At 48.1% G+C, this 26825-nt stretch overlaps 1 protein-coding gene across 1 annotated transcript in view; it reads left to right on the forward strand.

Moving 5' to 3' along the window:
• The window catches only part of Tshz3 (teashirt zinc finger homeobox 3), a 75700-nt gene extending 50138 nt beyond the window's left edge, over positions 1-25562 (forward strand). The window contains exon 2 of the mRNA XM_050124517.1: positions 20333-25562. Coding sequence (XP_049980474.1) covers positions 20333-23538 — 3206 coding nt within the window. The 3' untranslated portion in view covers positions 23539-25562. The remainder of the gene's footprint in view (positions 1-20332) is intronic.
• Positions 25563-26825: the final 1263 nt, after the last annotated feature.

A 26825-nucleotide genomic window follows, 5' to 3' on the forward strand; every position in this document is an offset into this window, starting at 1 on the left:
ACCCCAGCCCCTCACTGGGGGATTCTAGGCAAGGGCTCTACCACTGAGTCACACTCCAGCCCCTCACTGGGGGATTCTAGGCAGGGGCTCTATCACTGAGCCACACCCATAGTCTCTCTCTGTGATTTTTACAGCTGGAATCTACAGCCCAGATTTTAGGCTATATTCTGTGTGACTGCAGTGTTCTGTGAGCGCAGGTGTCCTCATTCATGGTGATTAGTGACACTATATTTTGGTCTTCTTTTCCTGTACTTGTTACGTGTAGTGGTCGTGGGCTTCCAGACTTTTCTTAACCCTGAAAGCAGCCCTTCCATTTGTGCATTTAACTATTTATTTATTTAGTTAGTTATTGGCTTTTTGAGATGGTTTCTCTGCATAGCCCTGGCTCTGTGGACCAGGCTGTCCTCGAACTCAGAGATCCGCCTGCCTCTGCCTCCCGAGTGCTGGAATTAAAGGCGTGCGCCACCACCAGGCTGCATTTGTGTTTTTATATTAGACTGCTTTCCCTGTGACCACGAGAAGAGCTTGACTTCTGTGACGGAGACCCTCAGAATGTTAGGGTCACCCTCCTGTGTGGTATGAGCTGTCTTACACACTGTGAACACTGTGTGGCACATTTTGTGTCTCTCTACAGTCTTCCGGGGTGTCATTCTAGTTTGCCTGTTAGCTCTGAGGTGGTAACCGGGTGGCTATATGCCATACTCTTAAAGAAATAAGGGCTTTCCCCTCACATTTTCTTTCCAATTTTTCTATTTTTTTTTCTCCTGAGATAGAGGGTCGCCATTAGTCCAGGCATATCTCGAACTAGAAATTTCTGTGTCAGCCTCCTGAGAGTTGGGGTTGAGTATATGCTGCTTCACCGGGCTGGTTTCTTCCCACCCGAAACTGAGGAGCTGCACAGTCGGGCTATGGCTTCCGACTGCTGAGCCTTGTTCTGTTCGCTACATCACAGTCTTCCCTTTGCTCTTGTGTGTGTCAGACGTGTTTACAGGGAGCAAGCAGGTCCGTGTGCCCATGTGTGTACACACAGAGACTGAGAAAATTCTCAATTATCTCCCTTGGTTGTGCTCCACATTGTTTTTGAGGCAGAGTCTTGCGGTTTTGCTAGACGGGCTGGCCAGTATACTTCCTGGATCTGCCCGTCTTTGCCCCTCAACGCTGGGGTAAATCTGTGCCCGTCTTTTACGTGGGTGCTTGGATTTGAACCTGGGTCCTATTGTTGACTGTAGAGCAGTCACTCATAGACACCAAGCCTACTGGTTTTGTTTATCTGGGGCTGTCTTAATAGATCTAGATAGCGGATAGCCTAGACTTCAAACAGGAGCCTCCTGCTTCAGCATGGGGTGCTGTTACAGGCATGTGCCTCTCTACGTCACCCCCTAATCTGTATCCCTCAGCCTGTCCCCTCATCTGTGTGGTGGAGGATCACTTCATGTTGGCTGGCCTGACACTGGTCTTTAGGTAAACCGGGGTCATGCATGGAGTTACCTGAGGTCCCAGTGGCCTTCTTAGCTGAAACGGATGTAGGTGGGTGGGGTCTCTCTTGTCCTGGTAATTGGACTTACACGTCGTTATTAATGCACGGGATCCGTGCAAGCATGCCTCCGCGCATGTGTGAAGGTCAGTGAAACTGTGGAGTCCATCTCTCTTTCCGCCGTCATGTGAGTTGCAGGGCTAAAACTCACACCCGCAAGCCTTGTGGAGCCAGTGCTTTTACCGGCCCAGCCATCTTGCAGGCCCCTGGGTTTTAATTCTTTCTGGAAATGCTGCTGAGTGCAGAGCGACTCAAAGGAGCCAAGCATACAAGCAGTAGATGCAAGCACGAAGTCGCAGTCTCTGCTTACAGCAACTTTTAAATTTTGTTTCATCTTCATTCTTTTTTTCTTTTCTCTGTGTAGCCCTGGCTACTCTGGAGAGCAGGCTGGCCTCAAACTCACAGAGATTCACCTGCCTCTGCCTGTGGGATTAAAGGCGTGCACCGCCACCACCCGAATTATTTTATTTTCTTGATATGGGATCTTTCTATATAGCTCAGGGTAACCTCAAAGTCTTGATCCCCCTGCCTCAGCATGTTGAGGTATTTACCACCACTTCTAACTCAAGTAATAGCTTCTCTCTCTCTCTCTCCTCTCTCTCTTTCTTTTCTCCTTTTTTTTTTTTTTTTAAAGACAGGGTAGCCTTGACTGGCCCTAGAACTCAGAGTCTTGCCTCTGCCTCCCAGGATTAAAGATTGTATCTTTTAAATGGAAAATGTGATTGAATTTATCAATGAAATTTTGTTTTCAAAAAGCAAGGGCTACACAAAGAATCTTGTCTTGAAAAACCAAAAAAAGAAACAAAAGAAAGAAAATTAAATAAAATTTATTGAAAGATTTATCAAGTAGTTGTTAGCATGTGTAAAGCCCTACCTGGACCAGAGGTTAACGAAACAAAGACAGGAATCTGCCAGCTGCAAATTCCTGGAAGGGTCTTGGGTATGTGTAAGTGACCAGGATGAAGGAGACAGTAAAGTACCCAGTCAACAGGACACTTGCTGAGTTTCCAAAGGTAAATGCTTTTGAGCCACAGGAGCAAAGGCCCGGTGGGACATTCTGTATGATGGGAAACATAAAGACACAAGGGCATGCCTAGATCCCCAGGGTCCCTGAGTGCCACCCAGGCAGTGGTAGGTTATGGAGGATGCCATTGGAGCTCCACGCAACTCCATGCCTAGTGCCAGTCACGTGGTCCCGAGTCGTCTAAGGGAATGCCTCCTGATGTAGGTCTCAATGGAGCAGTGACCATGTTTTAGGAGCAGAATATCCCTTCAGGTTAGGGATGGGAGGGTGCACGCAGGTACCTGGGAAGGGTGGCTTTTGGCTGGTTTGTTTGGTCTGCTTCTTCCCCTGAAAACCGGGGGGGGGGGCATATCTTAATTAGAATCAGAGGATCCTTCTTAGGACTTTCTTGAGAGCTGCTTGGGGTCCTAGCAAGGAGTAGCTGCTCCTATACCCTTGGCTGAAGACTGCCCCCTCATCTACTAGGGCAGGCCTGCTTCACTGACCAAGAGTGTCCCTTCAGGAGAGGTTCCCAGGGATCAATGAGAGGAGGTGCTTATTAGCCGGCCAGACCAGTGGAATCAATCCAGATAATCACTGGGGTGACATTCGTCACAGTCAGGTTGTCCCATATCCTCATCCAGGAAGACTTTCTGTTGGTCTTAAGGAGGAAGCCATGAGGTGGGTATAGGGAATTAGTTACCTTGCTACCCTTCATGGTAAGTGGTTATCTCATTCAGTGTTCCGCCCGCCCCCTGTCAGCCAGAAAGGTCATTCTGCAGAGGTCACCCTGCGCATCTCACAGGGCCATCCTTGCACCCGTCTCACAGATACCCGCTCTTCTGAGAGCTAGTCAGGTGATCAGCACAGCACAGCTATGTGAAGGCCCTGGGATTTTGGAGGGGTGGAACTCACTCCAGTGGCTGCCTGACAGAGCCAGGGCTGGACCTGAATCTGAAGCAAAGGAGACACCCCTAAAGCCCATTGGTTCCCATAATAAGACTGTGATCCCACCAGTGGCCGTAACACCATGTCCCATGCCCGCTTTGGAATTCACCCAGAACCTTCCTCTTGGATGGTGGTTCCATGAGATCAAACATGAAGCCTGCCCATTGCTTCTTCCTTTTCTATGGTCCATTATCACCGTGTGTTATTTCACCCAGAATGCCAGGATCCATATGAAACTGAGGCAGGATATAGAAATGGACCAGACTTTCTGGCATCCTGGCACAGGTGGCTTCTTAGATGCCTCCACCGTTGCACCCAGCCTTCAGGACAGGAAAGCACTCTCCTTCACACCAGCCTCCCAGATGTGAAAGTGTGCCTCCAGTGGTCTCTACAGAACGTGCCTCCCCATGGAGCCTGACACACAGCAGGTGCCCAATGCAGATAGGTTCACGGCTGTAATTTTTCTCAGGCTCCACCAAGTGCCTGCGAGTTTCAACATTGCAGGTAAGAACCAATTTCCTCAGTCGCCTCTCATCATCTCCCCAACGGACCGCGCCCTCCGGCACCTGTGGGATCTCCTCCCATCCAGGAGGGGGATCCTATCCGGGGGCGCTCACCACAGAACTCTCACAGAAGACAGTACGTCTTAGAGATCTTCCCATGTGAACACTTGAGAAATTACACGGCTTTGTTCATTTCACTTCTTTTATTTGCATTGTAACCTACCGAAAGGAGAGCATGCTAGTGTAGGTAGGTGGGTTTTTCCCAAAGTGGAGACTTTCATTTCACTAGGGTTCCGACATGACAGTCCAGAGTCCCTTTGTCTTTCCTAGTCATTTTCTCTGAAGGGCGACGATGCTTTTGGCTTATAACACCACTAATTCTGCCTAATTTTGTAATTTATACAAATGGATTCAAGTAGTGCGTTGGCTGTTGTGCTCAGTGGCCTCACTTCATATTATTTGTGGGGTTTTCCTTTGCTTCAGTGTTGGCAATGAGCCCAGGGTCTTGCACATGCTTGCAAGCATTCTGTTATTGAGCCTTATCCCCAGCCCCATCACTGGGGGATTCTAGGCAAGCAATCTGCCATAGAGTCAGGCCCCAGCTGGTTCATTGATGGATTCTAGCAATGGCTCTGCCATTGACCCCTCCAGCTCCTCATTGGAGAGGATTCTAGGCAAGTGTTCTACCGCTGAGTCATGCCTTTTGCCCCTCACGGGATAGTCTAAGGAAATGCTTTGCCATTGACTCACATCCCCTGTCTCTCACCAGTGACTTCTCGGCAAGTGGTGTACCACAGAGCCGCATCACCCACCCTCTGTGGGATTTCTCCCTGGTGTTTCCTTTAATCGTGTTTGTTTTTTCACTGTTGTGTAATATTCTGTCCTAGGGCTATGCCCCTCTTACTGTTGATGGAGTTCCTTCCAAGGTTTCTGCAGTTTGTGATGAAGCCTCCCAAAGAGTGGCACGGGCTGGTTCATTGTGCGGCAGATGTCTGCGTTTCTGCTGGGGATACATCTAGGCGTGACATTGCCGGATGACTGAGTACATGTTTATGTAACTTTCTAGACATGTCCTATGCTTCTGCTGAGTGCTCAGGATAAATCGTACTGCTCCAATAGGAGAGTTCTGTTCTTCTGTCTTCCCACATGCCGTATCATCTTGTCCTGTCTTACCACTGGGATCCATGACACATGTTTCATGCTGTTAGCTTGATTGTCCTCTTTTGGGGTAATTTTTGAAATATTGATAATGCTGGGCTGTCATGGCCACACCTCTAATCCCAGTAAGGCAGGCCGATCTCTGTGATCCAGAACAGCCAGGGATGATACATAGAGAAAACCTGTCTTGAAAAACGAAACAAGACACAATGTTGGTAAATGACCCTAATATCCTTTGCACATACAAGAGGGTTTCTGTGCTTTAGGTTTCTAGATAAGCCGGAGTACATGCATCTCCAGTCTTGATGTACCCTGCCACAGTACCCTCCATACAAACAGTGGGAAAGCCTCTTCCAGGGAGGCCACCTTTTAGTGTCTGCTCCTCTCTTCCTTCCTCTTTCTTCAGCACTACCTCCTCCTCTCCCCGCTTTTCCTCCTCTTCTCTCCTCCCTTTCTTTCCCCCAGACCCCTCCATGCAGTAAGGTCAATTCTTAAGTTAGGAAACACCTAACTCAACTAAACGTTAATATAAATTTGTGAGACAGGATATTTAAATAAAACACACTGCAGTGCACTAACCAGTGGGAATTATTTACATACTGGCTTGGAAATTACCCATTTTATTAAGTAAAAAGGAGGTTGGAATCTATTAGCATATACATGTCAATCAAAATTTAAATGATGTGGAACTATGAAAGCTTGTTTTGGTTTCTTTAAGCTGGCTAGGAAGATTTCGTCCTGATCCATGTAAACCGTGGTCTGGGTTAGTGCTGACTGAGTACTGACTGGGTGCTGGATACCTGAGGGTGTTGGGATGCTGAGCGAGTCCGGGTTAGTCTTGACTAGGCACTAGATTATTGCTTAGCGCTCTCTACATATTATGAGCGCTAGATAAGTATAGTGTAAAATCTGGGTGAGTGTGATTAGTACAGAATTGACCAGGGCTGGTTAAGTATTGGCTGAGTACTAGGCAAGGGCCAGCTAACTACTAGGTTATGAAGTTATTAAGTTAAGGCAGCTGAATACTGGAGCAGGGCTGACTGAGGGATGGCTGCCTAATCCTGGCTCAGCATCAGCTACCATGCTTATGTTTGATGGAGAAAGAGCAGAGCTAGGCTCCTCTGGAGTCACACTGAGCACCTTCCCTACAGAGTTTTCATCGGGTTATGATAAGATATACTTGTATTTTTGCCTTTCTGCTCTGCGAAACGGGAGCAGAGCCCCATGAAGAGATGTGCAGCGGGACGGGGTACCCCTAGATTCTCTACCCGACTTTTCATAGTTCCCCGGGAACTAAGTAGAAACTTCTGCATGAGGTGGATTTTGGTTCATGGTCACCATGAATTCCTGAAGTCACTAAGGAAGGTGAGAAGGGCAGGTGGTGAGAAGGGCAGAGTTCTTGCATGGAGAGATGCAACTCATGCCCACGGCCAGGTACTGTAGTGCTGTGTGAGAGGTCAGCACCAAGAGAGAGGCACAGAAATCATCCTGATGATAATTCCCAATCTCACCAGAACTTAGAGTGCAGAGAAGACTTCCCATCCATTGTGTCGAGGTCACTTTTGGAGAGATGGGAGAAATGGCTTTCTAGGGGCTGTGGTATGATCTGGATCTTCAAGGACAGGCAGACAGGTAGGGGGACATGAAGAGATCCACATTATGTGTAAAGTGGAAGAAACAGCACAAGGCAAGGCAGGGCCAAGGAGCTTTATTAGATTGAAGCATGAGTTTGCGGAATGGGGCTGTGAAAGATGAAAACTGGAAGATGATTGTGCTTCCAGCTCAGCCCCTGCCTAAAATCTCACAATGAGGGGCTGAGTATATGGCTCAGTGGTAGAGCCCCTGCCTAGAATCCCCCAGTGAGGGGCTGGGATGTGGCTCAGTGGTAGAGCCTCTGCCTAGAATCCCCCAGTGAGGGGTTGGGGTGTGGCTCAGTGGTAGAGCCCCTGCCTAGAGCAAGAAACTGGGGGTGTGGCTCAATGTACAGCACTTGCACCATATGCACAATGCTCTATGTTCTAGATCTAGAAAAAAATTCTAAGTGATAACATGGAACTTGATTATATGGGACTCTGAATATCAAGTCAAGATATTTGTGCTGATACATAGACTCCTCTAATACCCCTGTGCTCCATGTAACAAAAACCATCTCTATCATGTAAAGAAATAAAGGCTGTGACTCTGACACATTCATTTTAGCAGATTCTTATTCCTATCCTAAGCATTTGCAATGTTTAATTGTGTCCATTACATATTGAATGAATGGATGAATGGATGGATGGATGGATGGATGAATGAAAGTAAAAAAAAAATGAATGAATGAATGAATGGACAGATGGGTGAATAAATAGGATCAACAGATGATAGTAGGTAGATGGATTGATAGGTGAATGAATGAATACATGGGGGATGGATGAACGGGCAAGTGAATGTGGGAATAGAAAAAAAAATGTGTTCTTTTCCATGTAAATCTCAATTTCTGCTTGGTGCAAACCATCCATTTACCTTTTGTGCAGATACAGCTCTTTCAATGTTAAGCAGAAAACCCAGTTGCACACCTGTAACCACTTTGAAAATGCCCATTTCCAGGACTGGCCCCCAGTCCATTGTCCACTTCCCAGCTGTGCTTTTCTTGAGATTTAAGACTGTCAAGTGTATAGGCAATTGAGCTGCCTTATTGAAGACCACAAGTTACCCACGAGACACATTCTGTTTCATCTCCACAGGCTCCCACACACCAGCTGCAGGTGTGTGGGACACACAGCCTTGATTAACGTTGGCCACCATGCAATCTACCCACCTTCTGTTCTGCCAAGATGAGAGGGTTCTTTCTTCCTGTGGAATTGCCTTAAGTGCTTGGCTCCATCATGTTAGGAGTCACCTCCTGGCTCATGGAATAGAGGAGTAGGACTGAGAGTTGGTGGTTTTGGTTTTACTCCAGGAAGGAAGAAGACGTTAAACTACGTTGAGCTCAGAAAAAGGAAGTATGGAAAGCCAGCAGGAATTTCATGCCTCTGTCCATTCTTCCCACAGTGTATCCTGACACCAGGAGCCACTTAAGCCGGAGGACCATCACTCGCCACCAGGTTTAACCAAATGGCATCAACCAGACCCCCACACACATACTGCAGGTTGACTACATTCATGGCTCTGCAGTGTCAGGTGTATTGAGGTGCTATGGTGAGACACAGAAGTAAGGATACAGACACTTTAGAGAGCCGGATGTCAGGGCACACCACTGTCGGTTAGGTGTTTGAGCAGAGTATGATCTTGATGCCAGAGGAGGGTCAACTCGGATGGTCCCTAAACCGGTGTTCACTCACTGTTCATTATCTAAAGATTTGTCAAAGGTAACTGGTTGCTTTTGTCACGTGAGGTGTTTTTTTTTTTTTTTTTTTTTTTTTTTTTTTTTTTTTTTTTTTTTTTTTTTTTTTTTTGCACAGGGTAGGAGCCCAGACTCTAGCAGAGAAACCTTGCAGAAGCACATGGAAGACTCCCATTTCTTCTTGTGGTAGGCAGGCTGCCTTCTTTTCTGCACTTGGAGAAGCGCCTAGCTGCTGGGCCTCCTCTTACTCCTCCTGGCCCTCTGCCTTAGAAGGGGAGTGGGGTCATTCTGAGCGGGGACTGCCGGCACCATCACTGGGGCAACAATCTAGAGACACAAGCCTGAAGTGTGGGGGCCCTGCCTGTGACTGCAGCCCTCCTGTTTTCATGTCGAAATTGTACTTTGAACGATTTAAAGTGCGTTAGTTATCCAAAACAATGGCCTCCCCTGTGAAATTTTCATGTGTCACACTCCGGCCTTATCCAGCCTCTGCTGCCCTCCTCCTCCATTCTTGCTGATTTCTCCCCTCATCTGTGACTGCCCACCTTCTACTTTCTTCTCGGCCTTTCTCCTACCGTCCAGAGTCTACAGTCGAGAGGAAACAGGGAGTACTTGTCCTTCTGAGTCTGGCTTGAATCACTTAGCACAGCGATCTCTGGTTCCATATACTTTCCTGAAAATGATGTAATTTTTTCCCCTGCGGCTGAGTAATAGTCCACTCTGTGTGTACACCACATTCCCCTTCTCCGTGCACCCGGTGGCAGGTCCCCAGCTTGGCATTGGGAGAAGTGCTATCGTCAGCGGGAATGAGAGGTGTCTCCGTGGTGTGCTGACTTTGGTGCCTCTGGAGCTACTCAGGAGCTAGCCTCTTGATTTCCACCCCATCTGGAGGATCAGCTCCTGCTCTGAAGCGGCAGGGGATTCTCCCAGGTGGGAAGGTATCCCTGGAGCAGAGCTGCCCTTGTTCCACGAAGCAGCAACGGACTGCCAAAGTGACATGGCCTTACACGCAGCACCTTCTCTTGCCAATCGAGTAATGGTCTGCTTTTCTTGGCCTGGAAGCAGTCCTACTCTGTTAACACAGTGGTCCCCAACCAAACGAGCCTCCGCCGTGCACATTACATCAAATTAACATGTACGAAATTAATATTCCTGACCTTGCTAGTGGGGAGAACCATCAATCTAAGGGAGATTGTCGTCCCAGTGTGGCCAGCCTTCTAGAGAAGGCCTCTCCATTATAACTCAGCCATGTGCCCTTCCCTGTAAAGTCGGGCCATGCCCTTCCCTCAGGCCTGGCTTGGGACGCTGGGATTTTTCATTTGTTTTTTGGGGACCTCCTCAGTCAGTGGCAATGCTTGCAACGCTCCTGATCCTCCTGATGTGTTTCCTCTGTCTTAAGTGACCATGACTTCTATTATTCTTAATAGGTTTTAGATGCCTTTCCATGACTCTAGGTGTCCACGTGCGTGCATGGAGAATACCTGTAGTCTCTGTTAAACTATGCCCTCCTGGGTCCAAGCATAAATTCTTATTCCCCACAACAGTTTGTTTTTCTCTCCCTGTTTCATATTTATTAACCATGCAAATGGCCAACAGGAAGGAGCATCCCCTTGGTGTCACCAAGGACATGTTTAGCCAGATCCACTTCTGCTACATCCCTCGATTTCTTTTGCCACCTCTTCACTCTCTATTTCTGCCCCCAGTGTAAGGGGATTCCTGCATACTAGGCAAGGTCCCTACAACTGAGCCATGCCGCTAATCCCTTATTGGTGAAGCCTAGAAAAGGATTCTACCACTAAATTACATCCCCAGCCCCTCACAGGAGTCTAGTCAGGGGCTCTACCACTGAGCCACACCCTAGCTCCTCACTGGCGGATTCTAGGTAGGTGTTCTATCACTGAGCCACACCCCAGCCCCTCACTGGGGGATTCTAGGCAGTGGCTCTACCACTAAGCCACACCCTAGCCCCTCACTGGGGGATTCTAGTCAGGGGCTCTACCACTGAGCCACACCCTCAGCCCCTCACTGGGGGATTCTAGGAAGGGGCTCTACCACTTAGCCACTCCCCAGCCCCTCACTGGAGGATTCTAGGCAGGGGCTCTACCACTAAGCCACACCCCAGCCCCTCACTGGGGGATTCTAGGCAGGGACTCTACCACTGAGCCATATTCCCATCCCCATTCTCTTTCACTCTTGATGCTTCCATCTCTCTCCCAGTCAGCAGACAGAAATAGGTTCCCCTGTCTTGAGTATCAAGAGCCTGGGGTTGCCAAGGGAGGTCACTGTTTGGCCAGTGTCAACCTAGCACCAAATGCTAGCCCTTGCCTCTGCATACCTCCAAAGCTCTTGGTTCTGGGCTCTTAGGACATCTGAGGAGAGTTCTTGAGTCCCAAATCAGCCTGCAGTGGATACAGTAAATGGTCATGAAGTCTGCAACACTCTTAGATACACGTGTAAAAATAACACAGGAGCACATAGCCTCCGGTGCTTTTCTGAATAGTTGTCACCGGGCAGAGATTCTTGCATCAACTACATCTGTCCATCTTTGTTTTTATGGTTAGATTCAGGTGAGAATTTCTGAAGACTTTGAACTTTTTACCCCACCCCCACCCCACCCCCAACCACACAGATGACTGGGAGTGGGAACTGAGCTGACAAGGGATCTGTATTCAGCTTGTGGGATGCAGTCTGTCTGGCAGTTGGGGAATAAGGGGCCCCTAGCAGTCATTGGGGTCTAAACGCCTGAAGTGCCCTCTGGAAGCACTGACTGGCCTCCTGTTGAGAAAGCACTGGCAATCCTTTGGTAACTCCTAAGCAGTGCTGCTCTTGGGTAGAGCTGAGCTTGGCCACTGCTGTACCCGATTCCTTCCTAGAACCCCACAAACAGCTGGCATCATCAGAAAACCCCTGCAAGGTCCAATGGAGTAGGCTTCACTGCCTCCTTCCTGGTCCTTTAGTTTTCCGCCTTCCTTCTCCATGCTTCTTCTTAAGGCTTCTCTTGAAAGGCAGCAAGACCCAAGTGGTGGCTTTGAGAGATACCCACTCAAGACCCTACAGGACGGTGCTGAGCCCAGAGCTAGCCCAGGACTACGCTGATACTGGGTGCTTCCATAGGAAACAAAACCCTGTGCAGTTGGCAGACAGCATTTATCTTGGGATGGGACCTTGGTTCATGCATTATGAAGTCTTTGGTGGGACCCAGGAGATGACTTTGGCCAATTTGCTGTCCACTCTGCTTGCTCTGTCTTGTTCATGGTGAAGAATAGTCACCTCCAAGATTAGAAGGGCACCAGCCTGGGGCAGAATAAGCGCTAAAAGCCAGGCCTACACTGCTGTGACTTGGCACAGTTTCATAGAAGAAAATACAGTGTAGAAATGCCAGCAGCGATGGCTTATCCTCTCCATGGTCCAGGCTCTTGAACATTGCCCTCACATATGTCCTAGAACTCTGATGTGAGTTCTTGGGGAGCTGCCCCTGTAGGCAGTCAGTAGTGATTCAGACACCTCCTGATGATGTTGGCATCTCTTCTCGAATAGCAGGACTTAGAGACTCATGGAGGCTTTGGCATTGACTTCAAGTTTAATCTGTGTTCCATAACAGACTTGTGATGTGTATGAGTCCCCGAGAGCCCAATAGCTGTCCGGTTTGAGGCATGACCCTGGCGTCTCCCTGTCTCCAGTGTGATCACAGGAGAGGAGAGGAGAGGTTTGTTGAGGTCACTGTGGCCTCCTCTACCCTCTCTAGATATCAGCGTGCCTTCATTACTTGGGATGGCAGAGGGAAATCTCTGAGGATTCCTTTCCTCCTCCCCAGGACTGAGGATTGAACCTTGGCTCTCCACACGTGCCAGGGAGGTGTTTACTATCTTGCTACATCCCCAACCCTCTTAGCCCTTTTCACTCTGAGACAGGATCTCATTAAATTTCCACAAGCTGGCCTTGAACCCATTCTGTGGTCCAAGCAGGACTTACACTTGGAATCCCTCTGCCTCAGCCTCCGGAATCCCTCGAGAGTTGTGCAGCCACACCTGGCTTCTGCCTCGCTGTTGCTGTGTGCTTCGGTCTACCGAGTGGTCAACCCTTAGCTGGTTACACCTTTAAGAAGGAAAACTGGGAACTCAGAGAAGATGGACAAAAAGATCCCAACCTTGGAATTGTCCCTTGGCACCCCCTTGGGGCCTCATTTCCATGGCCACCTTGGTGGCTACCCTCATAGCCACCTCTGTCTACACCAGAATTCCAGACTCCTAGCCCATCACCATTTTATAGTCTTTGCACTAAGGTGACCTCAAGCTAGCATCCTGTCTTATTTCTTCCTTCCCTGACTACCCCACTCTCCCGTCTTTCCTTCTTTACCTCATCTTCTCTTTGCTCCCTCCCCTTAGCTTCTCAAAGCCCTTGACCTTGAGTCTCAACCCTTGCATCCTCATCATCAGCCCTGGGCAATGGTGTGGGTCGGATGCAATCTAAACTCACCAAGTAGCACGTTCTCCAGTCTTCTTTCTACTGGGCAGCCCCTTACGGTCGGTAAAGCGCTGTATCCAGGTCCTAGAGTTCCAACTTCACAACCTTAACTTCAGCCCTAAATATGCTCACATGTGCAGGGCAACTTGTCATCATTCCTAGGAACACGGTGCAGCCATTCCCTTTCTTACCAACCGTACTCCCTCCCTGCCCACCTGTCTACCTACAGCCTCTATGATCTGAGTGCCCAGACCCGAGTTGTTGCCTCTTCACTTTGGGGTAAGCTCACTAACAGTGTGATGAAGTCTCTTCGACTAACCCAGAAAGAAATTCTAGGGTTCTTCAGCTTGCTGCTTATATTTATGTTTATATTTATATGAGGTGCATTAATTTCCTTTTACCCAGAGGTAGAATTTATCCAAGGATGATAAATACTGTTGAGTGTGTTGAGTGGAATCCTGCCTCCTGCCCTTCTTAAGTCTATGGTGGGCCTGCTTTTTACCCTTGAGCACATCCTCCAGTCTTGCAGGCCTCCTGGAGGGGAAGGCGTGGGGTCCTTGGAAGTATTATACTCTGCATTCCAGCATACACTCACTCCCATACCCTTTTGGGGTTGGGCTTTTCCATGTCCAGACCTAGGGGTCAGAAATAGCTCAGTGTACGTCTTTGAAAATCAGACTTAAAAGCAACAACAAAGCAATAAAAACCCTAGGCATTCCTTCACCCCTTCCTACAACCAGAGGCAAGGAATGTGAGACCCTCCTGTCCAGTCCATACAGTGGACTGGGGTCATTGTTTCCTTTGTGGCTTGCCTTTCCAAGAGTGTTGAGCAGCTGGATTTTAAAAGATGCTCACAGATACAAGCCTCTTTCTCAGGAATGTTCTTTTACCTGTGTCTCGTTTGGTTCTGCTTCGCTGGGTTCTACTGTTGAATGCGCCATCTAACCCAGCACTTGTGTCTTTCTACACTGTGGTTTTGCCTGTGGAAGAGAGCAAGTGGGAGTTGGATAGAGGTCAGGAATCTGGCGTGGCAACTTGACTACCCTCATGAAGAGAGACTATCCACCAAGTGACTTGGGAAAACGTGAAAAACAGGTGCTCCACCCCGAGTCCACCATTCACTTGGAAGTCTCTGTCCATGCCTAAGTTTTCCTTTGCTTCTTATGCAGCCGTAGGTGGTTGTAATGGAAGCCCCTTTGCCCTTATAGTCCAGCTGCGTCCGCCGTTGGAGCTGGCAGCAAAGTTCAGTCTTCCTTATGATGCGGGAAGGCACGACATTGCATCCATGTCGGTCACATTCAGAGAGCGGATCCAGAAAGGACTTAGCATCACACCCTAGACCATCTGGGACTGACTCGAATCGGAACCCACCTTAACTAGTTAGCTGTTTGGGGGAGGGGACTGAAGGAAAATCAATTGTAATATTTCATTGTGCCTCTGTGGGTACAGGTTGAATGGCTACTGTGGATCCGTGCCATGGTAATGCCAATGATTTAAAGGTGTCCAACATAGATTTATAATTTGACATTGATCCTTATGGATTCACATACTGCCATTTGATCCTTTGTGTGACAATGTAACAAGTGGGACCGCCAAGGGGTTGGCTTAAAGGGAGGTTTTTAAGTTTGCCTCACCTAAAACTAGGGTGGTTCTTGTGGTATCTTGGATTAGGGCCCCGAGGTGTTCTCTGCAGTCCTGTTCTAAGACGTGGCCTTTCCTTCGATGTAGATGCCTGCTATTTGTCATGGAGCCTTTGCAAAGCCAGCAGTGGGTAGTTTGGGTCCAAGACTTCTAAACCTATGTGCTGAGTACATCCCTTCCTTTATCACATTAGCTCACATTGGACATTTTGTTAAATAACAGAAAATTGACTAGCACCCTGGACACAGGACCATGTAGCAGCCATCCGGGATGGGGAGGCTGGGGTGTATGGTTCTGTGGTCCTGACCATATGAAGTTGATATCTAGTTAGCACCTGTCTCTAGACCAGCAATGGCAGCGGGAACTACAGGGACCAAGGCTGCTTGTTTCTTCCCCCACAGAAATAGGCTTCCATCTTCAGAGGCATCAGTAAGCAGCAGTTAGGAATGAGAGATCCTGCCACATCCTAGAGGCCCAGAAGGGCTTGAAAGAAACAAGGACAGAGTAGAGGGAGGATCTTGGGGGGCACTTTGAGGAATTTGGGCGTTTGTCTGAGGCCAGTGAGGAGTCTTGAGGTACCCCAGGTGAGTGATGTGAGCAGTCAGCTGTTTTGTAACAGCCCAGTGTCTTCTCTTTGTACTAGACTGAAGGGTGTGGAGTGGGGAGGGAGGCATGCTGGTGTCTGCACCAGGCTGGGATGGAAGGGGGCAGAGGCATAGCCACTCCTTGTTACCAAGGCTGTTGATACCACTCTGGGCAGCTGACAGTAACCTCGGGCTAACCTCTACCTAGATGAGACAGTGAGTGTATAATACTTCCCTACTATGAGGAGGCTATCCCCAGACAGCCGTGCAAGAATTCAGATAAAGGTGTGCCTGAAGTTGGGTAGCAATGGAAGAGTCAAGTAAGTATACAAGAGAATGGTAGGACATTCTTAGGCCGTCTTTCCTGTCGGGTGCTGGGACAGCATCAGCATCTGCAAAGCTACTAATCCAGAGAGACAGTGATTAAAGCCACCAAGTGTCCCCTTCTGACTTACTCTATCCAGGATATCAACTGTTGCAAGGTCAAGAAATAATTCTGTGCTACCACAGACTTTCCATGTATGATGCCATCCAAAGAGGAAAACACTCAGGCATGGCATAGTGATGCAAGCCTGCAATGCCAACACCAGGGAGGCTGAGGATCCTGAGTTGGAGGCAGCTTGGGCTACAATAGCAAGAATCTAGCTTTAAAAAGGAGGGGGTGGGGAGGAAAGGACCAGAGAGATGGCTTAGCCATTAAAAAACACTGACTGCACTTCCAGAGGACCTAGATTCAACTCTCAGCTCATAAGCAGCCATAACTCCAGTTCCAGTGGATCCAATGCTCTCTTCTGGCCTTAACGGGAACAGGGCATGCATGTGATTGATAGACATACATGCAAGCAAAATAAAAATAATAAAAAGAATTATTTTTTAAAAGGAAGTAGTATAATATTTCCCCTGCATATGCAAGGCCCTGGGTTTGATGATTCCCAACACAGAGGAAAAGAGGAACTAAAGTCTAAGATTTGATTTTCTTTTTGATTTGTATGTGTGTGTATGTATGCACATACATGTGTGCATGCATGAGGGCACACTCACACACAAGAATGTAGATGCCCACAGAAGACAGTGCCTAGATCATCTGGAGCTGGAGTTGCAGGTGGATCTGAGTTACCTGCTGTGGGAACTCGGAACTGAACTCAGTCAGGATCTCCTCAAGAACAGTACCTACCCTGACCACTGAGCCATCTCTCCAGCCCCCAGACAGTACTTAGGAAGAGTGCTTGGTTATGTACCAGAAAGGACAGATTGATGCTTCAATCCTTAACCCTTTGCTCACAAAAGTCTTAAAATTGGAAATGGAGAAAGAAGAGGACCTTGTAGATCCCTGTATTGGTGCCCTCTGTTATACACATGGGGAAACTAAGGCCCAGAGGGGAAAAGGCTATTTCTCTTGGGACAAGAGCTTCCTTGTTTGTGGAGCAAAAGGATGTTCCTGCCCATACATCCCCTCTGCCATTCCTCCGACCTATTTCCACTCTCTTAAGTTTGTTTATTGGTTTGAGACAGGGTCCAAATAGGACAGGCTTCCATTGAACTCAGCATGTCGCTGGGCTCTCAAGGTTTTAAACTCAGTGATCAAGAACCTGTGACATCCTCAGAGGTGTGGTGATTGCACAACACAGCAATGCCTGTTCTTGGGCATCCATTAAAATATGGAGGAAGAATCCATGGTTAGTATCTGCATCTTAGTTTCAGGAAGTATTCCTGCAGTTGAGTCTGAACCCATTGGTCTTTTCTTGCTAGGTAGTGAGGTTCCTGGCATGAAAGTGTGCCAGGATGCATATAAGGACCCTCAGAAGCCAGGGCAAGGCTGGAGCTAAGTTGTGGGAGGCCAGATCTCCCAAGAACCTAGACCTTCCTTTTCCTTAGGGCTAGGTTTTGCTCCCACCAGGGAGTTTGGCTTGCTTTCTTTTCCATACTAATATCCATCTCATTCATCAGGCTGATGACACCCTGATACTGTTGTCTATCTGAAAGAGAATATTAGAGTGCGCTGGGGACCAGCCCATGGTGGGAGGTGGTCACATCAATGATGATGCACACAAATGGGATTTCAAAGGCCTCTCAGGTATTCCATGTATGGGTGCTTCCAGAGAGGGCATGGGAGCCAGGCATGCTGAAACAAATGCTAATTCCCTCCATACCATCATGCGACTGTAGGCGCCCCCATGTCCACTGTTAACGTCTCCTGGTTCCTCATGTCTTGCAATGACTGCTGTCTGTGGATTTATTCCTCTCCCGCTCTTCACTCTGTGCAAGCTCCAGAAGAGAAGCAAATGCCCAGTGTGTGGCGTTGAGGCATAAGAAGGTGGCTCTGACGTGCCTCTCCATGAGACAAGCTCTTTATTGCCATTCGCTTCTTTTCAGCTTGTTGGGACAGAATTTCCCAGCAGAAGCAATCTGAGGGAAGAAGGGCTTATTTTTATTTGGTGTTTCGGGGGACGACCATTTCATCATGACGGCAAGAGTGGAAAGAGTCTGGGCACCTCTTGCCAGGCAGAAAGCAGAGTGCCAAAGCCAGAAACCAAAACAGATCCTTCCATCCAAAGCCTGATCTCAGGAACCTACGCTGATGACGAGGTTACAGTCTCGGGTCATAACTCCCTAAAACTAGCAAAGGTCCAAACTTGGAAGAGACATGAGTTTGTCAAGGACAGTCCACATACAGATTGTAACAGCATCTGTCCCCATCGTTGGGACCCCACCTCCACTGGGGTCCCCGGCTGCAACACAGGCCATGTTTCCTTCTCATCCATAGAGTCCCTCCTTAGTAGTTGGGGCCACAGCGGGTTTCCAGAGCCTGAAAGGCATCTTGCTGTTTCCAGCTGCCCTCTGCAAGGATTGTAAGAGAGAATGCAGGCCCACTCAATGCCCCAGCCCCCAAGGTGCTGGGTGACCAGCCCTCATCAATTCGCCCCAGACTGAGTGGACTCCTGAGAGACAGGACGTCTTAAGCCAGAGTAAGTTCCAGTCAAATTGGAAAACTTAGTCACTTGACTCCAGATGACCTCCCTCCAGGTTGGATCTCTGAAGGCATTTGGGAGTCAAGATTTCTAGAATGTTCTGCAGATTGGGCAGAGTTATGAGAGGGATTAAGAGTGTTCTTTCCTGTTTCTGTCCTAATTCATGATTTGCATTCTGTACTGTCTGTCGGAAGGGTGTTTCTCGGGCTACGTGATGGTCCCCTGAGCTTCCCCTCAGGGCCTGGCCTCAGACTCCAGGCTCACTGCAGCACCGCACACTGAGGCAGACCACAGCAACTCACTTCGGCCCATTTCTTTTCCCTGCTTTCTTTTCGATAAAGGATCTCCCTGTGTTTGTCCAGCCTGGCCTAAAACTCGTGATCCCCTCTCCCCAAATGCTAGTGTTACTGACAGGGGTAGACCACCACTCCCGGCTCTTCTGGCCACTTCAGAAAGGTGTCCTATGCTTTGCACTAAAGGTTCTTGCATCCTACGGTGCCTGTAAAGAGAAGAGGCCCTGTCTCAAAGCAGGGGCATGATTCCCATCCGAGGTCATATTACCACCACTGCGGGAGTTGTCTCCCTGCGGTTCAGCTTGGAAATTATGGTGGTCAGGACAAATGCAAATTTGGTGGTGATCAAACAGGAAGGGAGGGGCATCTGTGTAGGTTCCAAAGAATCGACTCCATTTCTTTACATTGTATTTTTCTGATATGAAATTCACCTGGAGCAAATCACGTCAGCTGTTGAATTCCACAATCAAGGCACCCCTCCCTTTTCTAAGAATTCTCTTTTTCTCACCCTGGCAATTCCAGCATATTCCTGTCACTCCGTGCATTTTCGGTCTTTCGAAACCAACTTGTAAAGATCTCATCATGTAGCCCTGGCTGACCTGGAACTCAGTGTGTAGAGCAGGCTAGCCTCAAACCCACTCTGCTGCCTCTGCCTCCCCAGGGCTGGAATTACAAGTGTGTGCCACACACCCTGCATCCATGGGACGAAAAAAATATCACCCACCCCACCCCATTCTTTTTCTCCTTTAGCTTAACACTGTTGCTCACGCAGGCCGGTTACACCACAGTGTACCTAAAACCGCCAAGGTATAGAATCACCCGAGAATAGAAAACTTGGATCACGGTGTCCCGTCAGCGCTGATGTTTCCAGAGCTCCGTGTTACCCGTGGAGGCTAGGGCTTCTTCTAGGACTCCTAGCTGGTGGGCTCGCTGTCCACCTACTCAGGAATGCCTGCTGGATTTCCATTCCCAGTACAAGGCCTCCAAAAAGACAGAATCCCTGTAGGATACCCATGGAGCCTGTTCTGAGTAAATATTGACAAAGTAGTCTAAAGAGCAAACACTTTGACATTTGTAAGGTCCACCAGCAGGTCTTGTATAAATTTATACAGCAGGAGTGAGCTCCGCATACCAATTCCTGAACCTGCTCTGATATAATTCCATACAGCGGTGTGTGTTGGGAGGGGTGGTGACTGAGTATGTGGGGAACAGGGCCAGTTTTGGGGTGTAGCCACTCACCGTCTTCTCTCCCAGGAACACTTCAGGTTCCGTCCCTGGCAAGAAACTTAGCCTGGGCTTCTTTTAGACCTACTTTTCTAGGAAGAAGAAAAGGAGAAAAAGCCACAATCCTTGGTTTTGATTTATTATAATAGACGAACTTTCTTTTTACTTGGTAAAAATCTTATTGATGTTTCTGTACTTTATATTTATTAAAGACTGAGCCTCAAAAATTGTAATGAGTAAAAAAATGCTTGCTTAATTTAAATTGTAAGTCTGTCTGTTAGGAAATGCGTTAGAGGTAGGAGAAGCATAAGACATATTAATTGACAGACAGGAACTGCTGTCTCTGAGGTTGATACAAGTAATTTATTACTTTAGAAGTGAATGCCACCTCCAGAATGTGCTTCATTAATTTCAAATTTAGCTTTAATTTCAAGCTGTTGCCCCTTGAGAAGAATAAGGTGGCAAATTATGTTTGAAGAGCAGTTTTTTTTTTGCTCCAAAGAAACATCATATTTTAACTATTTAATTTTACAAATAAATGTGCCCATCTCACTTGCAGCATTCCCAAGAGCCGAGAACGTATTCTAGGTATGTTCAACCCTTACTAATCTTTCTTTCTTTCCTTCTCTCCTCTTCCTCTTTGTTCTCACCTTCTGGTGTCTCCTTCTCGCCTGTGATCACGGCAGCCTATGTTTCTGATGAGTTAAAGGCAGCCGCCTTGGTAGAGGATGACATAGAGGCTGAGGAGCGAGCGGCCGATGGAGAACCCTCAGCCAAGTACATGTGTCCAGAGAAGGAACTCACCAAGGCCTGCCCAAGCTACCAGAACTCACCAGCCGCTGAGTTTTCCAGCCACGAAATGGACAGCGAATCTCACATCAGCGAGACCAGTGACCGGATGGCTGACTTTGAAAGTAGTTCCATCAAGAATGAAGAGGAGACCAAGGAAGTCCCGGTGCCCCTGGAGGACACCACCGTGTCGGATAGTCTGGAGCAGATGAAGGCCGTGTACAACAACTTCCTGTCCAATTCCTACTGGTCCAACCTCAACCTGAACCTGCACCAGCCCTCCTCGGAGAACAATGGTGGCAGTAGTAGCAGCAGCAGCAGCAGCAGCAGTAGCTGCGGCAGCGGGAGTTTTGACTGGCACCAGAGTGCCATGGCGAAGACCCTGCAGCAGGTGTCGCAGAACCGCATGTTGCCTGAGCCCAGCCTTTTCAGCACCGTGCAGCTGTATCGCCAGAGCAGCAAGCTGTATGGCTCCATCTTCACTGGTGCCAGCAAGTTCCGCTGCAAAGACTGTAGCGCAGCCTATGATACCCTGGTGGAGCTGACGGTGCACATGAATGAGACAGGTCACTATCGCGATGACAACCACGAGACCGACAACAACAACCCCAAGCGCTGGTCCAAGCCTCGCAAGCGGTCTCTGTTGGAAATGGAAGGGAAGGAAGATGCTCAGAAGGTGCTGAAGTGCATGTACTGTGGCCACTCCTTTGAGTCCCTCCAAGACCTGAGCGTCCATATGATCAAAACTAAACACTACCAAAAAGTGCCTCTCAAGGAACCTGTCACACCCGTCGCAGCCAAAATCATCCCTGCCGCTCGGAAGAAACCTTCACTGGAGCTGGAGCTGCCTAGCTCCCCCGACTCCACAGGTGGAACCCCCAAAGCTACCCTGTCTGACACCAGTGATGCCCTGCAGAAGAACTCCAATCCTTACATCACGCCAAATAACCGGTACGGCCACCAGAATGGGGCCAGCTATGCATGGCACTTCGAGGCCCGGAAATCTCAGATCCTCAAATGCATGGAATGTGGCAGCTCCCATGACACCCTCCAGGAGCTCACAGCCCACATGATGGTCACTGGCCACTTTATCAAAGTCACAAACTCAGCCATGAAGAAGGGGAAGCCCATCATGGAGACGCCCGTCACACCCACCATCACCACCTTGCTGGATGAGAAGGTCCAGTCTGTGCCGTTGGCAGCTACCACGTTCACGTCTCCCTCCAGCACGCCTGCGAGCGTCTCCCCAAAGCTGACTGTAGAGGTCAAAAAGGAAGTGGACAAGGAGAAAGCCATCATGGATGAAAAACCCAAGGAGAAAGAGAAGAGCAGCGAGGAGGAAGAGAAGTATGACATTTCTTCCAAGTACCACTATTTGACTGAAAATGACTTAGAAGAGAGCCCTAAAGGGGGGCTAGATATCCTTAAATCCCTCGAAAACACAGTAACGTCCGCCATCAACAAGGCTCAGAATGGCACTCCCAGCTGGGGGGGTTACCCCAGCATCCACGCCGCCTACCAGCTCCCCAACATGATGAAGCTGTCCCTGGGCTCCTCAGGGAAGAGCACACCCCTGAAACCCATGTTTGGCAACAGCGAAATCGTGTCTCCTACAAAAACCCAGACCCTGGTCTCTCCACCCAGCAGCCAGACCTCCCCCATGCCCAAGACAAACTTTCATGCCATGGAAGAACTGGTGAAAAAGGTCACTGAGAAAGTTGCCAAAGTTGAGGAGAAAATGAAAGAGCCCGAAGGCAAAATGTCGCCGCCCAAGCGGGCAACGCCGTCTCCCTGCAGTAGTGAACAGAGTGAGCCCATTAAGATGGAGGCCTCCAGTGATGGTGGCTTCAAAAGCCAGGAGAACAGCCCCAGCCCACCAAGAGATGGGTGCAAGGAGGTGAGCCCTGCTGCGGAGCCGGTGGAGAACGGCAAGGAGCTGGTGAAGCCTCTGAGTGGAGGTCTCAGCGGCAGCACGGCCATCATCACGGACCATCCACCAGAACAGCCTTTTGTGAACCCCCTGAGTGCCCTGCAGTCGGTCATGAATATCCACTTGGGGAAGGCTGCCAAGCCCTCTCTGCCTGCGCTGGACCCCATGAGCATGCTTTTCAAGATGAGCAACAGTCTAGCTGAGAAGGCGGCCGTGGCCACCCCACCACCCCTTCAGGCCAAGAAGGCAGACCATCTGGACCGCTATTTCTACCACGTCAACAATGACCAGCCCATAGACTTGACAAAAGGAAAGAGTGACAAAGGTTGCTCTTTAGGTTCAGGGCTTTTGTCCTCCACGTCCACATCCCCAGCCACGTCCTCCTCTACCGTGACAACGGCAAAGACATCTGCCGTCGTATCATTCATGTCCAACTCGCCACTGCGCGAGAATGCCTTGTCAGATATATCCGATATGTTGAAGAACTTGACAGAGAGCCACACGTCAAAATCCTCCACTCCTTCCAGCATCTCTGAGAAGTCTGACATTGACGGGGCCACCCTGGAAGAGGCCGAGGAGTCGACTCCGGCGCAGAAGAGGAAAGGCCGTCAGTCAAACTGGAACCCTCAGCACCTGCTGATCCTGCAGGCCCAGTTTGCAGCCAGTCTACGGCAGACATCCGAAGGGAAGTACATCATGTCAGATCTGAGCCCCCAGGAGCGCATGCACATCTCGAGGTTCACGGGGCTCTCCATGACCACCATCAGCCACTGGCTGGCCAACGTGAAATACCAACTTCGGAGGACAGGTGGAACAAAGTTCCTCAAAAACTTGGACACTGGTCACCCTGTGTTCTTTTGTAACGACTGTGCGTCACAAATCAGGACTCCTTCCACGTACATCAGCCACCTAGAGTCACATCTGGGCTTCCGGCTACGGGACTTATCGAAATTGTCCACCGAACAGATTAACAATCAAATAGCACAAACCAAGTCACCCTCAGAAAAGTTGGTGACGTCCTCCCCGGAGGAAGACCTGGGGACCTCCTATCAGTGCAAGCTTTGCAATCGGACCTTTGCGAGCAAGCATGCCGTTAAACTTCACCTTAGCAAAACTCACGGGAAATCGCCAGAAGACCACCTTCTGTTCGTTTCCGAGCTGGAGAAGCAGTAGCGTTGGCTCCAGGGTGGAAATGACTGGAGGGAAATGCTGAAGGCACCTTAAAGCCCCTCTGTCTTGTTCTTGGCACATATTCTTAATGTTAGCTGCAGAGCATCATTCCGGGCTGGACTGTTTGGTATAACTGTACAGTGTTTAATAGAGAGGTGCATAGAATCAGCTGTTGTTACTGGTAAAATAACGAAGGTTAAAACGCAGTGCTAAGTGTTTGGAACTTTGTGTAAATGGGATTTAATTGTGAGCATCCCCTCGATGCTTCAAGCTGCATGCATTAACAGACAGTTTAATTAAGCATTTCTAATGAAACCAGGCACACTTTTTCCATGAAATTTGGGTGTGCTGGCATTTCTCACCCTTTCATCTTTAGCCCTCTGAGTACTACGAAGCACTTTTGCATTAATTTGGTTAAAAAAAAAGATAATAATAACACAAAATAATAACAAATAATAATAATGTATGAAAACTGTTTTTAAACTCCTTACCAGCTTAGTTATAAGGAATAATAGGAACCTCCATTTATGCAGGTCTGCAGGGGTATAACACGCCTTGAAATTTAAAAGAATATTATTTTCACATTGAAACATAGATGTATATATTGTATAGATTTCAAACTCTTATGGAAAAAAATGTGACCGGTTAAATGACCCTTTCTTTCTTGCATTTATAACAAGTGTTTTATGTACCAGCTATACTCTGGGCACAAGCCACGCCTCTGTATAGTGTATATTTCCTTATCTTTTTTTCTTTTTTTAAGGTTTATGTTGTTGTTGTTTTTTTTACATGCAAACGTTGTAAATTATACAGAAAAATTCCACAGATAGCATTTATAAAATATGCAGAAGCATTATCTCAAAGCAAGGTATGATGTTTGTTTTGCTATACGGCACATCTATATTGATAGAGGGTTCATGTTTAAATTATACATATTTATTAGCATTCTATTATCATTTGTTTGGAGGCCAGGAAATCCATCCCTGGCAGACATCATAACTATTTTGCACATGGTTCTTTAAAGGTATTTATTAGAAATTAAAGGATGCTCAAAATAAACTCAGTGCTCAAAGGGTTAAGTCTATAGGAAAAGGAAAAAAAAAAACAATTTAAAAAAAAAACCAACAACTTGTACTGTATTTCCTGAACAGTGATAAAGCCTTTAAAATGTTTGTACTGTAATCCTTTGCTTAAAAGTCATGAGGTGTTCTGTGGGACAGCCTCCCCCACTTATTCATAAGCCCTCTTGGTTGCTAGTTCATAAGGTGGGATTCTTTCTTTCTTTCTTTCTTTCTTTCTTTCTTTCTTTCTTTTTGTTTCTTTCTTTCCTTCTCTTTCTTTTTTCTTCCTTCATTTTTCTTTCCTTTCCTTTTTTCTTTTTTAATTTCTATCGGTAACTTTGCTTTGTTCTTCCTAATTATTCTCCCAAGACCCCACACTGCAGTTTTATCTTCAGGCTTATGAAAGGTAACCCGTGGTTACCAACTCTCCAAGCCATCCTGTTCCTCTCCATTTCTGGCGGTTAATTTGCAGACATAACTGACAGCTGACACCATATGAGAACCTATGTATAAAATATTGGCATGTGAGCACCACAGACACCGTGACGCACTCTGTGCCCTGTTTTGTTGTCGACAATGGCACACCATGATGTGACTCTTCATATAACCCTTCTTTTCTACGGCAGCATTAAAATTGTCTTTTTGCTATAATTTTGTGTTGCGTTCACAATTATGTCTGAGATGTGCTACGACTAACGAGCACATTAAAATTAAATTGTATGCGATCTGTTTATGACTGACTCGGTTGCTGTGTCTGCCAGGTGCTGGCAGTTGGAGGCTGCGCGTAAATCAGGGGAGTTTTAGTGAACTTTGGTGTGTATAAAGAAATCGAGACAGCTTATGTCGCATTTCCCCGAGGAATAAAGATTGGAAGGAAAGGAGAGATGCAGGTGAGGCTAGAACCCCCCGTGGGCAAGGGGTGTCGTAATAAAATCTCCAGGGTCAAAGCTTCATTCGGGTCACACTGGATAACTCTCCTGGGTGGGTCTGGTCTCCCTTCTGGGTGCCCCCATAGTGTTCCCAGGCTGAGAGAAAGGTCCCTAAGAGATTCTGCACATGGTGGTTTATTCTTGGTAACTTAAGCTTTTAAAAGAGCAGGAAGCAGAGAGGAGCCAGGCATTCAGACTTTGGGATCACCTGTTCTTCCCAAGTTTAAAGCAGCCAGAGGTAATCCAGTGGGGGAGGGGCCGGGAGAGACTGAACCCATCCATGGCAAGGGTAGGAAGCATTTATATGATAATCACAAGCTTTTATTGGGTTTGGCAAATCACTCCAACAAAAAGCTGAGAACATCATGTAAAACTGTAAAATACCTTTATTACTATATTCAAACTAGTCTTGCAGTTAGGCAGAATCGGAGCTCCTAACCTAGAATTATACAAATGAGAAATGTGATACATCCATGTAATACATAAAACACCTCAACTTGAAGGGAGAAAAAAAAAGATACTCTTTTATTAAAAATTTAAATTAAGCCCTTTCAAAAATGTTCGGCAACACGCCCACGGGTTTTCCCCCGCTGCTCTCCACCCCTTTCCGTCAAGACGAGTCCAAATGTGCTGTCTACTCTATTTTCTCTCGGTAACCCCTCTCTCTCTCTCTCTCTCTCTCTCTCTCTCTCTCTCTCTCTCTCTGTCTCTCGGGTTTCAGAAAGAACTCCACTCCAACCTTGTAACTTGGACACACAGGTAGGGCAGAGCCTCAGAAGAGTCTTTTGCCTCTGGGTCCTGAGTCTGGCCCACTGTTTGCCTCCAGCATGGCTAGCCCATTTCTCTCTTTAGGTTCTACCTAGAGGCATGAATGTTCCACCAGGGTACCTGCTACTACCCTAGAACCTGGCTCGGGGGGGCAGAGCCCCCCCCCCCCCCCCCCCCCCCCCCCCGCCTCGCTGTGCCTTCTGCATCCTTGCATCCTGAAGCCCAGATTTCCACTCTTGAATTTTTCGCAGGTTAAATATAGCATTGGTTTATTAGAATCCAAAGTCCTGCATCTAACAGATTAAACTGACAACACTCTCGTCATCACCAGGGCCCATGTGGCTTGAAGGGAGAGGGGATTTGTGTGAGTGATGGTGGAGCCCCCCTCTTCACAGTTGAGAAGGGCCCAACGCTCTGCGCATCTCCTCCTCACTCTCCCCCGGGATTATTATCAGGACTGTTCAATTTTTTGGGGGGGGGGGCGGGGGAGACGAGGAGATTGATAGCCAAGGTAGATAGTGAGTTACACACT

This window comes from Alexandromys fortis, unplaced genomic scaffold, assembly GCF_014885135.2.
Source record: "Alexandromys fortis isolate MF-2015 unplaced genomic scaffold, M_Fortis_MF-2015_v1.1 scaffold_198, whole genome shotgun sequence".
NCBI classification, from domain to species: domain Eukaryota; kingdom Metazoa; phylum Chordata; class Mammalia; order Rodentia; family Cricetidae; genus Alexandromys; species Alexandromys fortis.